This window comes from Lepisosteus oculatus, chromosome 11 (genome assembly GCF_040954835.1).
Source record: "Lepisosteus oculatus isolate fLepOcu1 chromosome 11, fLepOcu1.hap2, whole genome shotgun sequence".
NCBI lineage: Eukaryota > Metazoa > Chordata > Actinopteri > Semionotiformes > Lepisosteidae > Lepisosteus > Lepisosteus oculatus.
The window spans coordinates 18,853,701-18,870,140 of NC_090706.1; the positions used below are offsets into that span (position 1 = coordinate 18,853,701).

A 16,440-nucleotide genomic window follows, 5' to 3' on the forward strand; every position below is an offset into this window, starting at 1 on the left:
GGTCTGCTTTGTAGTTGGAATTTGAGCACTCCCTCTGTTTTTGTTAGTGCAATCCAACTGTCAGAAGTTCTGGCAAGGGCAACAGATTGGACACCCGTTATACAACTGTTGCACTGGACAAATGTAAAAACCTCAGTTAAAAAACTTTTAGCTGGTGAGCTTTTGGATTAGTATTTCAAAGATCTTTTGGGATCAAACAAGTGCTCTGTAGCTTACTAGAGATGTGCACTCTAGAGTTAATCAGTTGCTGAATTGATCAAAGATCTCCATTTATTAAAAGGATGTCTGTATTGATGATTGAGGGTGATTGATGAAACTTTTGGATGGATACTCTTCAGACAAGAGCTGGCCACAGTGGGTCTATGGTAATCCCTAATATAACTCTGGTTTAGCAGTGAACCATGCTACATTTTTAAGAACGCCCTTCCTGCATCTCTTTGAGAATCAGATTCTTTGCTTTTAAAAGGAAACTTAAAACACACCTTTTCACTGGGGTTTATGTTTGATCGTTTTGTCATGTACTGTACAGTATGTTCTTATTTTATTTATTTTATAATTTATCATTATACACAGCATTTTGGGGTTTGGAAAGGAACTTTATAAATTAAAGTTGTTATTATTATTTGATGTGATTCTAAATCTCATTAATGGTTAATGTATCCGAGTGTTGTTTTTGAAGAATATGTTTTTTACACCAAGGAAAAGTGTCCACTGCTTTTACAGAAGTCATACCAATATAACCAGATTGAATGCTGTTGGGGAGCTACTAGCACAGTTTCATAAGGAGCTAAATCCATTTTAATTTCAAACAGAAGAACAGTGTGTGTATGTATCAGTCCTTCTCAGGTTTGTTAGAGCCCGTGCTTTAGTCTCTTGTACTTTTCCAGCTTCGAACTCCCAGATGTTTTTCCTGATTACCATGGCTTTGTTACAAGTATTGTCGGAGTGATTCTCAATTACAGCAAGTCGTCATGGCAATTCAAATCTTCGTATGCTTGCTGCTATACTGTGCAAATATATTCATATTTCCTCTGTTCTCCTGCTCTACTGCTCTCTCCAACTTTCTTCTTTCTCTCTTTTAATCAGTCCTTCTCAGCTTTTTGCTCCCCTTCTACCCCTCCTCTTTAACTCCTCTGTCCTGATTATGTCTAAAATAGGGAAAGTTACAAGCAGGCATGCGAGCACATAAACACTGGAAATTCACTGCACTTAACTGAGGCTTGGCAAAGATACAGTCAATGGCAAACAGCATTCCAGGGTCTACAGAAACGTCCTCAAGTAACCTCTGTATACTGGTATTCTGAAAGCCCCTCGCGTCACTTTTTCCATTTTTTTCCGTCTTGAAGTTACCGGCTCTTCCTCTGCATTTATTTCCAAAAATTATTTGTGGATGAAGGGCCTCTTTCACTGCGGCACAGTGGCTCAGTGATTAGCATTACTGCCTCACAGTGCTGGGGTGCTGTCTTTGTGGAATCTGCATGTTCTCTCTATGCAAGGGATTTCCTCCAGGTGCTCCAGTTTCCTCCCATAGTCCAAAGACATACTGTCAAGTTAATTGGTACCTGGGAAAGTTTTGTGTGCCCTGCAGATAGACTGACGTCCCATCCAGGGTGTACCCTGCCTTGTGCCCATTGCTTGCCGAGACAGGCTCCAGCACCTCCATTGTCCTGAATTGGATAAAGCAATTAGAAAATGAATGGATGGGTCTGGTGCGCCCCATAATGAAAGTAATGAGCTCTTTTTACAAGAGAGTCGATGGGAAGACTTCAGAAATATTGCAGTAAGTTCACTGAGAGCTCTAGAACTTTTCCAAAGCAAATTAGCACATATGGGTTTAAATGGAAGTGGAATTCAAAACATAACAGTAAAATAAGAATGGAAATAGAAAGCAGCAATCAAATGGTAAGTTTCATCCAAACCAAACCTTGGAAACCATTAACCTGAAAGCTAGACAGTAGAGAAGCTACCTCCAGCTGTGTCTTGGATTCACTGTCTCTCAGTTTAACTGTTATTCAACCTGTACTGTTTATAGAAAAACCTAGTGCCTGTTAACAGTGTCACAACCCTATTTGCTGTAGGCATTTTTAGATAAAACCATTAGGAACTAATTAATGTATACACACACCTGAATTAGGCTATGTTCTACCATTTGATGAGCCAGAGTACAGTCGTTTTGGATGATAGTAAATGAACAGGTAATTTATTAGCCTCAGTGCCATCGAGTTTATAACTGTATATCGTCTTAAACAATGCCTTCAGTCAAACAAACAGATACAGCCCTTTGTGGTGTTTGTACTCTCTCTGAAGATTTTTTAATGGTTTTATGAGGCCTGACAATTTAACATAATCATTAATGGCTTGAAATGCTGCATTAAAATTGACAATATCAGTTAGGAAAAATAATGACGAGGACGAGGCACCTATTATTGAGGTGGATAATGTGCTGCCTCTGGTCTTCTTGAAGCTGTTATACATCCAGGCAGCAGGGGGCTCCAGTTAAGTCTCTTTTTCCACTCCTTCATGTATGTTTTTTTTTCCATTTTTTTCTTTTTTCTTGACATTTCCAAGCTTACTATTGCTGGAAACGTGCCAGTCAGTATGAATGATAATGACTTAAGCAGACTTGAAATAAGGAAATGTATATAAAATATATAGTAGGAGATGAAAAGGAACAGATAAGCCCCAAATTTAATTTAAATTTGACATAAAATCTCTCCTCTAAGAAAGGGTGATTACTGTATGTTTTGTGTCTTGGGATTGTTGCATGGAGCCCTCTTGTATTATTATAGCAAGCCCACAAATAGAAATCTTTCAGAATTCTGGACTTTGTCTGTAGCATAAAGGCCTGCAGTATGCCTGCAGCTCATCTGTTATTTCTGTACGTTTTTCAGTTGTAATTTATAAAGGATTTCACTGGTGTGTACTCCATATAGCCGGGCAACTGAGATTGTGAGACCAGGCCTGTAGAAGCTGAAAGCATTTATTTTCTAATTTATTATTTATTTCCCTCCAAATTAAAGCCTTAGTCAAACTAAGGGCAGCACATTCTCTCAGCCTTGTCAGCCTCATGATCCCAGCGCAAAGTGAATTGCCTTATCAGTGTGTTTAAGAAGGCTGCCTTGGGCGGCCAGAGTTGAGCCATTTCAATGGGCGGCTTTATCTTGGTCTCCCTTTAGCATGTGAGTCTCTGAGACAGAGGCTGCTCTCTGTCTGTTATCCTGCTTCACAATGCTATAATTAGCAGTCTCTTCACAAAAGCCATGTTAAAACCCCCCAACTTCACTCATTCCATTAAAAAAGTCTATCAGAAACAAAAGAGCCTTGTATTCTTGGGATTTTGTACAGGCTGTTAAATTATAATGTGAAGTGTTAAAGTTAAAATTAAAAAATATATATGACAAGAGTATACTGAAGATACTGCATTACTGTTCTTTTAGAATTATTTGGGTGGTCATTCAGTCCCAGACTTGGTCTGAAAACACGTGGGAATTCTGGGAACCATTGTAGGAATGTGTCTGATTTACAATGGAATCTTTATGACTAAAAGACATAAAATTATAGTTCTTGAGTTATTCAGAACTCAAGAGAATTGGAAGAGACTGTACAGTACCTTTGTAAGGCCAGGGCTGTGCTCTCCTATGGTGTGGTTTTTTACCATGATATGTACTGTAGCCTTTCAGAATACAAGAACCCCTCCAATCTGGCTTCCATCAACTTCACAGCACAGAAACTTCCCTGATCAAAGTCACTAATGATCTTCTGATAGCTTCTGATTCTGGTTCTCTTTCTGTACTAATCCTTTTTGATCTAAGTTCTGCTTTTGACACTGTTGGCCATAACATCTTGAGACTGTGTTTGGAGTTTCTGACACTGCTCTCAAATTATTCAAATCCTACCTCACTGATCGCTGTCACTTTGTCTCTCTTAATGGGTATAGGTCTGAATTTGGACTTGTTAAGTCTGGTGTTCCTCAAGGCTCAATACTGGGCCCCTTGCTCTTCAGCATTTACATATTTCCACTTGGTCAGCTTTTAAGATCACATGGCCTCAGCTACTGTGTAATTTCTAAGCTGACGATACTCAAATATACATCCATAACTAACCGGACACTGATGTGGCTGTCTCTATTCTAATTGCATCTCTGACATAAAAATTTGTATGACTCAAAATGTCCTTCATCTTAACTGCGACAAGACTGAAGTTATGCTTATTGGCACCCCCCTTCAACTTCGTAAAGCCAATCCCGTAACCCTATCCGTAGATGGTTCTGTAGTTGAGCTTCAATCTAAATTGAAAAACCTTGGGGGTTATATTCGATTCTGGCTTAACATTCGACCCACATGTGCAGCATATTGTCAAAACATCTTTTTTACACCTCAGAAATATCGCTAGAATGCACCCTATGCTATCACTAACTGTAGATGAAAAGCTGATCAACACATTTGTGTTCTCTCGAATTGACTACTGAAATGCTCTACTCTCTGGGGTATCTGAATCTACTTTGAACAAACTGCAGTATGTCCAAAATTCAGCATCCAGAATCCTGACGAGGTCTTTTGCAAATGATCACATTACTCCTATCCTGGAGTCCTTGCAATGGCTTCCTGTCAAATTCTGTGTGGACTTAAAAATCCGCATGCACACCTACAAGGGTCTGCACGGCTTGGCAACTCAGTACCTGTCTGAACTATTATCGCCCTACTTCCCACCTCGCAACCTTCGCTCTTCTAATTCTGGTCTTCTTTCTGTCCCCCAAGCCCATCTACAGTGTATGGGTGACAGGGCCTTCTCCTGTTATGCCCCCAAGCTCTGGAACTCTCTGCCCAAGGAAATCAGAGAGTCACCTTCTCTAAACTCCTTCAAATCCAGACTCAAAATCTTCTTCTTTAGAAATGCCTTTACTTAACTGGTTCCATTCTTCAACCCTCTGCTTTTCTTTGTACCACCATCCATGGTCTCCACTGTATATTGTAATTGTGTTTTATCTTGTGTATTCTTTTTATTGTTGTTGTCATTCTGTAAAGCACTTTGAGAAGCCACCTTTATAGGCGCTATATACAATAAAGTTTTTATTATTATTATTATTATTATTATTATTATTATTATTATTATTATTATGTGAGGCTACAGGTAAGGAGAGTCATGCAGCAAACAGAGAAGTTGCTTCTTTATTAAGACCACAATAAAACCCCCCATCCTCTGGCTCATCTTGAGCTGGGTACTGCCATGAGCCCTGAAACTGCTGTGCCTGGAAACTGCACTGTGACGTCTGACCAGAACAGCTGGAAAGCAAAAGAGTCAAGAGCCACTCACTTTTACAGCAGTTTTTAGGTGCCAAATGTTTGCTCCATAGATCTAAAGTAAGCCACCAGGATGAAAGACCCCTTTCGACCAGCAGAAGCAAGCAAAGGTGATCCTGGATGGCACAGCAGGGACCTGGCAGCTGGTTGGGGGGAGAACAAGTTCAGAACAGTGCTGAGGTCAATCTGGAGCAGTACAGTATGGGGAAAGTTCTTCAGATGTGTCAAAATTTACAGTCATGGGAACCTGTAACAGAAACTGCAAGAAATGAATCATTTTGTAGGAGTGGCAGAGCAAAAATGGCTACAGGATCATCATTATGATTATTGAGTTATCTTAAATCTCAGATTGGGGGTCCTGTTGCAGCATATGGCTTTTAAGTGGGGATGTGATTGGGAACCCCTTGACTGAGCCTCATGCGTAAGTGCAGCTTAGAGAGTTCAGTGCATACAGTACAGAAACACTCTGAGCTGAAATCCTCACAGATAGGATCTCTGTTCCCATTCTCTGCTAATTCCACCTAGAGTTCTGTGTTTGGACTCCTCACCAGTGTCGCTCTATGTGACTTATCAGTCCAAAGATGCTCTGCCTCTCTCTGTTCCTCCTGTGTCACCTGGTCCTCTGGATTGTGCCCACATCTTAATCAGTTTATTATCCTTTTCTTGGCCATAAGACATTTCGCTGGCACAGCACCTTGGTTCACTTGCGACACCTGGATGTAATATTAAACAGCAGATCTGACTTCACCTCAAAGAGCCTGGTTTAAGAGAGTATTTCTTAGCTCTGAGTTCTCTGCCATTGTACTGACCAACTTTGCAGTTTAAGGAAACCAGAGCCAACATTTTTATCCTTATTAAATTTATAGTTTTCGCCTTATAAAGTCAGGATATGTGCAAGAAACGATCTGCCAGAATCAAACAAAGGAGAACAAAAAACAGCCTTGACAATTTACCTCACAGAGTGTCTTTCAGAAACTGAAATCTCAGCCCATTAGATGTAACAGATGGCTTTCCCATCCCAGCAGTACAAGTCTTTGGTTGGTAGGTGATTTTGATAACTGGCTTCTGCATGGTGCCATGTGTGGTTGAGTCCTTCTACCACAAATTGACTCTAATTGCTGGTGTCAGAGACAATAGTGTGAAGAGACCACAAAACACTCTAGGTCAGCAGCTGTCTTGATATTTTATAGATGGGAGAAAAAAAACATTTTAGAAGATGTATTGCTCAGTCTCTTGTGCAAGGAACTGCTACCCAACAACCTAACCCAGGATTAAATCCTGACTGTCTCTTGCATTCTTTGAATGTGAGAGAAGTGGAAGTGAAGTTAAAACCATGAACAGGAGACCATTCCTTGCGCAAAGGGTTGTGGGAACATGAAGTTGAAGCCGATACCTTGATTTCTTTCAGAAATGAAATGGATGGATAACATCACCAGACCAATTGGTTGAGTACCAAAGAAATTAATTGGCTGATTTGTAACTTTTCTTATGTTCTTAGCCATTTGCTTTCTGATACACACACCATATACTGTACAGTACCAACTTTTTTGTGAAGTCTTCATTGTTTTTTTGTAATTCAAAAAGCAGAATGTAGAAATGTTTTGCTCACTTTCAAGGATTAATCACCTGTTTGTTCTGAACCTCTGGAATGTTCCAGCACAGACTGAGAGCTGAATTGTGTATCAAGAAACTTTATTTTATGCTGGTACATTTGGTACCTATTATAACACTTGTCTAGCTCTTACATTTGGGGAGAGCTCTTTCTGAATGAGATCAGGGGCATCGACATCTAATACTGTCAACTCTAAAGCTAATCTCAGCCCTCTATTTAGAATTGTCTGGTATCCTGAGGAGGGTTTCCATTGGATTTTAATGTCTTATTTGTGGACGGAACCAGAAAAGGCCCACAATAAAAATTTGACATTGAGAACATGAGGCTTTTTCACACAGAGGGTTGTGGGAGTGTGGAGCAACTCAGGAATGTTGCTGAAGCTGATACCCTGGCTTCTTTCAAGAAGTAGATGGATGAGTTCCTTGGATTAATTAGCTACAGTACTAACTACTAAATGTTCTTGATAGGTTTAATGGCCTCCTCTTGTTTGTAAATTTGCTTACTAGCTTGTGTTCTTGTATAAGATGCAGTGCCCAGCAGTAATGTGAGAGAAATAACAACATATCAGTGAAATAAATTATATCTTTAAGCAAATCGGAGGTAATCGACATACTGTACTCCACAACAAAACTCAAGTTCTTCGTCTGAGATAACCTGGAGTTAGATAACTCGCTTTTCTGCCTAAGGCAAACTGTCTGTTTGGTTGACCAGGATGAGAATGTAGACCTTCGCTTTTTTCCGATTGGGGGAATAGTCATTTTGTTCCTTTTTTGCCAGTACTGCCTTAGTTAGTTCTGAGTTTAAGAACAGGGACTGACTGGAGTTTTATATGTGTGTTTAGACTTTGTGAAGACTTTGAATTCTCAGCTTCCCCGACCCTTTTTTTCTCTATACCTCTCTTTATTTTTAAAGTGATAAAACCCACTATTACAGTTTCCAATATCTGTTCGGGTCTTTCTCTTACCCACAAAGAATTCAGCTTTTTTCTCTTGAATATATACAGTAGATGGTTAGAGATTACAGTGAATGAAGTGTTAAGGATCAATCCTAAACAGAGAAAAGGGTTTTGGGCAGAAAAGCTTTGTTAACCTTCTTAATAAAAGCTCCCTGCAATTTGAAAATCTCCCCCAAAATAAATCTTTTTATTTTGGTGGAATCCAAGGCATGGTTTAGTTTATGCATAGCAGTACATCTTTGCAGGAGGAACTAATCAGGAAGTATGATTTCAAGTTAAAGTAAGAAAAATAATAGCAGAAATCTGTAAGCAAGCTTAGAAATCATTTTCAAACCACTCCAGACCTCCAAGCTGCCAAACATTTTTCAGTTCTTATTTTTATTGCTACATTAGTTTTAGTCCTTAGGCTTTCTGCAAAAACATTAGAAAGGATTTTTGGAAAATTATAAAACTGAACCAATAAGCTCACTAGATCAGGTTTATTTGATACTTCGGCCAAATAAAACACCAGTTTGTTTCATTATCAGCTTGGTCTTAATTTGTCTTTGCAATTCTGGGATTTCTGTTGGTGCTTCTTAGTTTACAGATTGTGCCTAAAACAAGTCTAAGTACAGGGAGTTGGAGGGTATACAACCATTCACAAAAGTTTAGGCACCCCTGGTTAAATTGTTAATGTTTGTGAATCTGCAAGTGAAAATACGTTGAAACAACCTTTGCATGGTACAAATTTAAACCCAACTTCTTTGTGCTAATTACAATACAAAATTACTATTTGCTGATTTGCAAGATTGAAAAAATAAAAAATAAATATACAGTACGGCGTGTGCAAATGTTTGGGGATCCTTCCAGTTGATTCATTCCTATTTTTTAGTTAACTTTTTGCCAAAGGCCGTAAAAGTTGATTGATTCATTAGACCTTAAATTAAGTCAGGTGAAGACATTTCCCAGGTCTGTGATTGCTGTTTTGCCTACTTGCAACAACCATGGGCTCCTCTAAGCAGCTTTATGAGGACTTAAAAATAAAGATAATTCTCTATTACAAAGGAGGAGAGGGCTATGAAAATGCCTCTAAAAACTCCCATCTTACAATTTCAACTGTCAGAAGTATCATTAAGAAATTGAAGTAAAAGGGGAACTTTAAATATGGAACTGCTGAAGTCTGGGCAAGATCTGGAAGACCCACAAAAATCTCTGATAAAACTGTTCAAAACAGAACACACTGCAAAAGACCTGCAAAAAAGTTAAGCTGACACTGGAGTAGTTGTCCACAGGTCCACAGTACAGCATTGCTTACAAAATGATCTGCTTGAGAGAGTTGTCAGAAGGAAACCTTTCCTACAACCTTGTCACAAACGTCAAAGTCTAAAGTGTGCAAAACAAAGTGGAACAAAGTGTTGTGGACTGATAAAGTGAAACTTGAAATGTTTGACCACAAACTCAGGAGATAGATTTGGAGAAAAATGGGTGAAGCATTTGAAGAAAAGAAATGTTGTTGCTAGCAAGTGTTTACGCAAATTATGACTGAAAACTGTTCCTTCCTGCTCACAAGTTTCTGTAAGTGAATGAGAAACATGGTCTCATAAATTAATCCAGAGCATAAATTAATCCTTTTTTGTCTTTTTGAACTCTCATGTTTTTTAACCGATGACTCACTCTTGAGCATTTTGCTGTTCGGAACATACTGGTCTCACACAAAACTGGGGATCGGATCAGCAGAAAGTCAAACTGGTTCTTTTTCCAAAGGATCCTCAACTAGCCATGGGCAATGATGTTGTCCCCATCGACATGTTGCTCGACAAGATTCAGGGTGATGTACGATCAAATTTTTACAGTTTGTGCATCAGACAATTCACCCCCAAATTGTTCCAACATGATCTGCATACTGCGGTAACAAGTAGTATTTGTAGAAAAAAACACCTTAAAGTTGATATATTAAATTCAATTCAATTGCAGTCACTGAAATCAGTTGTTCAGGTGATATCACAGGCCATGGTACAGCAAACCCTTCATAAATATAAGTCCTGCTAGAAATTGTCTTTTTGGTGTAACTTACCATAAAATGACCATCAATGGAAGTAATTTTGCTAAACTTAAAAATAAATAGAAGAGTTGGTTTGCAGGTTGAACTTGTTTTGCAATACTTAGATAAAGTAGCTTTCATGTCACTGGAAGTTCTGTTGCCTCATTTTGCATTGCAGACAATAATGGCAATATGGCACTACATATACATTGAAACCTCGTCTCTTTTGTGATATAAATTGGAGGTTGTAAATGACACCATGTACTTGGTAGATTTCATTGTGGTTTGAAATGCACTCATCATTGCCGATTCATTACAACCCTGAAATGTAAAAATAGCGTTGTCGTTCCTCTTTAATCAGAGGTGCCTAAATGTTGCACACAACTGTATGTCTTTGACTTTGATTTTACTGTGCATAGGACACCCATACTGTATGTGAATGTCCCTAATACAGCACCCTGTGTTTTTTCAGAAAAACCTCTACTTGTTTGAAGACCCAACAAGATTGTGTTGAGCAGAGGTGTCCAATCCTGATTCTTTAGAGCTGGTGTGTCTCAGGATTCTCCAGTTATCTTTACAACAGCTCAGAGAAGATGGTAAACTAGTCCAGCTAAACCAATAACCAGATGATTTAGGTCAGGAAGAGCTGAGTTGGACCAAAAAACCCACAGACACATTGGCTCTCCAAGACCAGGATAGCACTGGCATAGAATTATTTTGGGGATTTTGAGATAAAAGAAGCCAAGTTACAAGGCATAAATCTCAATAACACAAAACAGCATCTGTATCACTAGCATGCAAAAAGGATCTGTGAGTTCTGATACAATTGTTGGCTTCAAGTTCTTTAGTTCCCTCTAAAAAATAATTCACAAATGTGAATAACGAAACCCATTTATTTTAACCTTTACTTGTCGGGTTGAGTTGAGAGATAGTTGTTTTGCCCCTTAGGATAAAAAACCCTCAACCTCCTCCTACAGTGAAGGGGAATATCATGTTTGGGTTGTGGAAAAAATCAATTTTCTTTGGTGGGAGGGGTATTTAATGATGCAGTGTGCGTATTTTTGGGAATAGTGTGAATAGTGAATGAAGATTTGTTTTTGTGGGGCTCTGGGGCAGCACAGGAATGTCTTTGAGTGCAGGGATCACCGAGGGCGACCATGCTAGGTCAGTGGTGCCTTTTTATTTCTTTGCCTCTGCTGTTATCCACCTCCCTCCCCCTCCTGCTCTGCTCCCAGCCCTGATCCTCCTTAGAAAGAACAGGAAGACGACTGCAGACCCACTTCACAGGCTTTAATGCTCCACTTCCTGCCTCTGGCAGGCCGCCCAACAGAGCCTGCCCTCTCCGTCACAAAATGGGGCTTGTGTGAAAAACCTGGTGGTTGCTTTCACCAGGGACAGGGAAATTCCACACAGGCACTGACTCTCACAGTGACCTCCCCCCCCCCCCTCCGCTTTATAGCATGACGATCGAACCCTGGCTGTGGAGTGGGCATCAGCTTTGTACCCCAAGAGGCACTTCCAGTGAATTATAAAACCTTCAGGACTTGTGTTGTCGCTCGTTGTGGCTCAGCTTTGATTGGATCCAGACCACTGTGCTACAAAATGCAGTAGAAAGATCTAAAATAATGATAATTTTTTGACAGTGAAAAATGCGATTATTTATTCTTAAACCTAGGGGTCGAAGAACACTTTAGGGCAGAGGAACTCATCTTGGTTCTGTCTGAGGGCCAAGTCTACAGCCATCCAGCATCCAACACAAACAAAGAAAACATTCATGCAGCCATAAATTGCGCTATTAGAACAAGTTGCAGTGAAACTAGTCGAGTGTATCAGACTCCATCTTGTTTTCAGCTGATAAAGAGAGCCACTTAGCTACTTAGCTCGTGCTACGTTTCTTGGATGTCTGTTTGCTAATTCCCTTTTAATTTCAGTGGAGTAATATCTCATATTTGCAGTAGCAGAATATCGCAAACATCCGGGATTGAGCAGGGACATAACATTCAGAGCATTCAGTGATCTTTTCACATATTTTCTAACTGGTTCATCCAATTCAGGGTCACAGAGAAGCTGGAGCTTATTCCAGCAAGCAATGGCTGAAAGGAGGAATATACCCTGAATGGGACACCTATCCATCACAGTGCACAAAAGACACAGACACACACTTACAGTGTGTCTTTGGACTGTAGGAGGAAACCAGAGAACCCAGAGGAAACCCACACAAACACGGTGTCACTGTGCCATCCAGGTCCTTCATCATTTAATTAAATTAAAAAATATATTTTTAAAAATAATGATTTTTTTAAACCCCTTAATCCTCCTCAGACAGCTGGTTTCAAATATTTGTATAGACTTCAAAATCCATCAGCAGCAGCTGTACTGTTTTCTAGGACTTTCTGGAATAGCATCAATTATATTGGAAGATCAGTCCAGGACGTGCTGTTATTTAAAACCAATGTAAACTGTCACTTAAAAAAAAAAAGTGCATTTTGTCTGAGAGAGATCACAGAGCTGTTTAATGCATGGAAACAGCATCAAAGTCTTACGCCCAGAATGATTTTCAAAGCATTTTTCTCCAGAGTAAAGTTTGCTTCCCGTTTTCTAAAGTGCATTGAAAATGTTTGAAGGTTCAGAAAGGAAAAACAACTACTTGGCATTTTTTTATCTTGGCATCTGAGTTTATTTGGAGATCTAAAAGATAGTACCTTCTTCAGCACACTACCTCATGTTGACAATTTGGACAAGAGTTTTTTTTATTTCTCAACCAGGAGGAGGGGTGCCACCTAGTGATCCACCAGCAGCATTTCCAACAGCAGCTGGGATTTCTTCCAATGAAGTGTGTCAGGTTGCTTTTTTAAAGTCAAGCCTCACTCACCTATCACCTCATCAGGCTTCATGGTGAAAGTCAACAGAGTTATGGAGTGCAAATCAACCCAAGTAATAACTGGGCTTCTGAATCAATACATTTCCATTACAGGAGCTCATTCAGTTCCTAACACACATTAACAGCACAACTGCTCACTGCCCCAAACCTAATGCTGAGTACAATTTATAAATTGTAGAAAAGCTTGTCAGTCAATAGCATTTTAGCATAATGTTAGAAGCTGTGGAGCTCTGGAATCCACTATACCTGTCATTAAGAGCACCTTTTGCCTTTAATATATTTTCTGTTTAGATAAATTGACTGAGCTCCAATTGCATGCTCTGTACATGTAAAAAATAGTTTTTATTGCATCCATTAATATGGGATTGGTGGAAGGATAGAGAGGGCTGCAAGGTGCCACACTGTTTAGTATTGCTGCCTTACAGTTCTGGGGCCCTGGGATCAATTCCAGGTCTGTGGGGTGCTATCTCCAAATGTTCTTCCAGTGTTTGTGTGGGTTTCTGCTGGGTGCTCAGGTTTTTTCCCACAGTCCGAAGCCATACTGGTTATGTTAATGGACTTCTGGGGAAATTGGGCTTGGTGTGAGAATGTGCATACAGTATCTGTGTTAGTGTCTGTGTATGCCCTGTGGTGGACATCCTGACGTGTATTCCGCCTTGTGCCCATTTCTTTCTGGGATAGACTTTGAATCCCTAATGACTCTGAATTGGATGAAGCAGTTATAAAATGGATGGATGGTTGGATGGGTAAATAGAGCACCTAGCTTCTACCTTTGTCCCTTTTTGGTGGATGGGAAATTTCATTGAAAGATAGGAATACAGATGCAGGAATAGGAATAGGTAGGCAGCAGGAGAGACCTAGTGAGCTGTCACTGGCTTGTGATGTGTCTGCTTCACTAATAATCTAAGGAGCTCCATGTGCTGTTCCTGCTTTCTGTGCAGATGGAGCTGAAGGACATTAGACGGATCGGAAAAGAGTGAAAAGGCCATATGTGTACTGCATCCTCTCATGTCTGCGAGAGGATTTGGCACCTGGGCTCCGCTCAAATGCAATGACACGAGAGCCCCAGATGTTCTGCACGGCACAATGGCTTATTAAGGAAACTGCCAAGGATTTGCAGCCAGATATGCTCTCTTTGGCAAAAGCCTATTAATTGGAGTTCTTGGGCTGAAATCAACATGGTCTAGCTTGAGATTCTGAAAAAGGACTACATAGTCTCTCAAGAAAAAAATTTTTTGAGACAGAATCAATCTGTACCTTGTTTTGAGATTCACAGTGATGTCTCCTCTGAAGCTGTAAAGCTGAGTTGTAAATTATGTTGTGGAATGTTCTTACTTTCTGAGCAAGCTGTTCAAATGGAAGTCTTAAATTGTATGGTACATGCAGACTATTTACCATTTTTATCTGATGCATTGTACCAATACTGTTTCCAGTGTGATTGCAGTTTGTTTTGATATCTCATTTCACACACATTAGGTCCTAAAGCTGTTGTCACGTGGTGATAAAATCAGGAGTTTGTGCTGAGTCTTAACACAGAGCCAATAATTGTGGAATACTTCAGGAATGTGAAGCATAAAATGGCCCCCTTAATGTAACACTGGTGGAGATTTTCTGTTCCCACTCTTGAGGTTCCTGGCATTTTTAAGAGTGTAAAGGATTTCTAGTATGAAGACAGGAGCCCTCTCAACAACTGCAAGGAGATTGCTGAGTCTCAGAAGGACAATTGTTTAGTTTTTCCCAGCTCCCAGTTCCCTAGAAAAAGGATTAAAGACCCCCGAATAGATGAACCAGTAAAATCACTTGTGTAAAACAGAAAGTGAGCTCAGACGTTGAGTGTTTGACTTGGTATCTCATTAGCCCATCATGATTCTCCAGATGGTGAAACAAATTCAGGCTGGCTAGAAGCCTTGAACTGCTTAGGACAGTTTGCGAATGGGCAACAAGAGATGCATCGCCCCTTGACTCGATGCAGGACACTGTTTGTCACAATTGTGGTCCCATGTCAAATTGTGACTTCACATCATCTGTTGGTTACAGTTGTTTCACACAGACGATGTCATAATGAGTTTAAGGATGCATATTTAGTTTATATCCCTCCTGTATCTGGACAGTAATTAGAGTAGTGAGTCGATTGACAGCTGTCAGTTATAAGCATGGGGACTTACCGATACAAAACTGGCAAATCCCACCTGCATATGTTGAGTTTGATTTCAGGGCAGCAATTACATTTTGTGCATTTTTTTCTTCTTTTTGCATTTCTACTTGCACGGTTCAGTGCAATTTGCATTGATTTTATCCAGATGGAAAACTGTCTTTTCCAGGGCATGTTCACTTCCAAAAAATTATGGAACTTCAAAATGACACTGCAGCTGTAAATTACACAGGACACAATTAGGGCATGGTGCATTTAATGAAGAGGAACAGCAAGGATCATAAACAGCACATTCAAACTGTGTCCAAGATGTGTGGATCACTTGATAGTAAATTCAGTGCTGCATTTTAAAATTGGCTTTTTTTGAGCTATGCAAAATTCAGATTGACCACAAATTTAACTCCTTTTCTGTTTGTCTGCAGACATACCATCAAAGACACTGCCTGATTCCTTGTCCGAGACCGATGTTGGGCAATCCCAAACCAGCCAAACAGTAGAAGAACCATGCAAACGAGGGACATTCATTACAGTTTCCAAAAAACAAAACTGGGCCAAGTGTTCAGCTGCTTGCAGGGACAATAGCTGCATACCTAGCACTGATGGGCCTCGTAGCCTAGGCTCAAGGACTCAGGAATGGGAAGGCTGTCAAGGAAAATCCCAGGTCTTGAGCCTCAAATCTGCCTGGTCAAGTTTTTCTATGACGCAGAAGTCTGTCATTGTAGACAGCAAGGAATGTTCCCAGAAAGCTTCTGAGATTCCACCAAAAAGAGAAGCAGTTTCCTACAAAGGTTCCTCAGAACAGTACTCATTCAGCTCAGGGGTCCCTGAGCTCACTAGGCCATGCTTGAGCTACACAGACCACTGTGCGGCATCTAGTTCTGTGAAAATCACAGGTCAGGGAGCCTACCTCCAGAGCCTGGAACGAAGCAGCCGAGCCTGGGTTCTCTCCACAGGAAAACCCCAGGCATCCGATGAAGGCCTTCGGTTTCCTCCTAACTGTCTGGCAGAGTGGAAGCAGGGGACAGATGGGGAGAGCAAAGGGAATATTTGGTACAACCCTATCCCAGAGGAGGAGGATTCTCGCTGTGGGAAGATGGCAGCAGACTATGGCAATCCCTGGAAAAAACGTGAGCTGGAAGGCTCTATGGACAATAAGAAGGAATGTTGGGCCCGGAAACGGGCTGGGATCATAGGGCAACCTAACAGGGTACCGAGAATTGAGAGACACAACAGTGACACCCAGGCTCTTGCAAGCAGCTCAAGTATTTCCAGGACTGCATGCGCTAATCAGCCTGCAGTTTGTACCAAAGAGCTCACTGTGGAGAGCACTGCGACTCACAGGAACGACCATTCAGGTAACTTGCCTTCCTAATTTCTGCCACCATTTATGAAGATTTGTGGGAGGTCTTTTTTTAATCAGTTTTGACACTTCTGATTTTCATGATTGTTTAATGATTTGCAGAATGTGACATGATTGCATCATGGCATTGTGGTTCATGGTCTTGAAAGGCTATTAAAAT

At 40.4% G+C, this 16,440-nt stretch overlaps 1 protein-coding gene across 1 annotated transcript in view; it reads left to right on the forward strand.

Moving 5' to 3' along the window:
- LOC102683040 (rho GTPase-activating protein SYDE1) overlaps positions 1 to 16,440 on the forward strand; it is a 41,239-nt gene that overhangs the window by 8,642 nt on the left and 16,157 nt on the right. Inside the window, exon 2 of the mRNA XM_015349177.2 lies at positions 15,343 to 16,275. Within this exon, the coding sequence (XP_015204663.1) occupies positions 15,343 to 16,275 (933 nt within the window). The remainder of the gene's footprint in view (positions 1 to 15,342; positions 16,276 to 16,440) is intronic.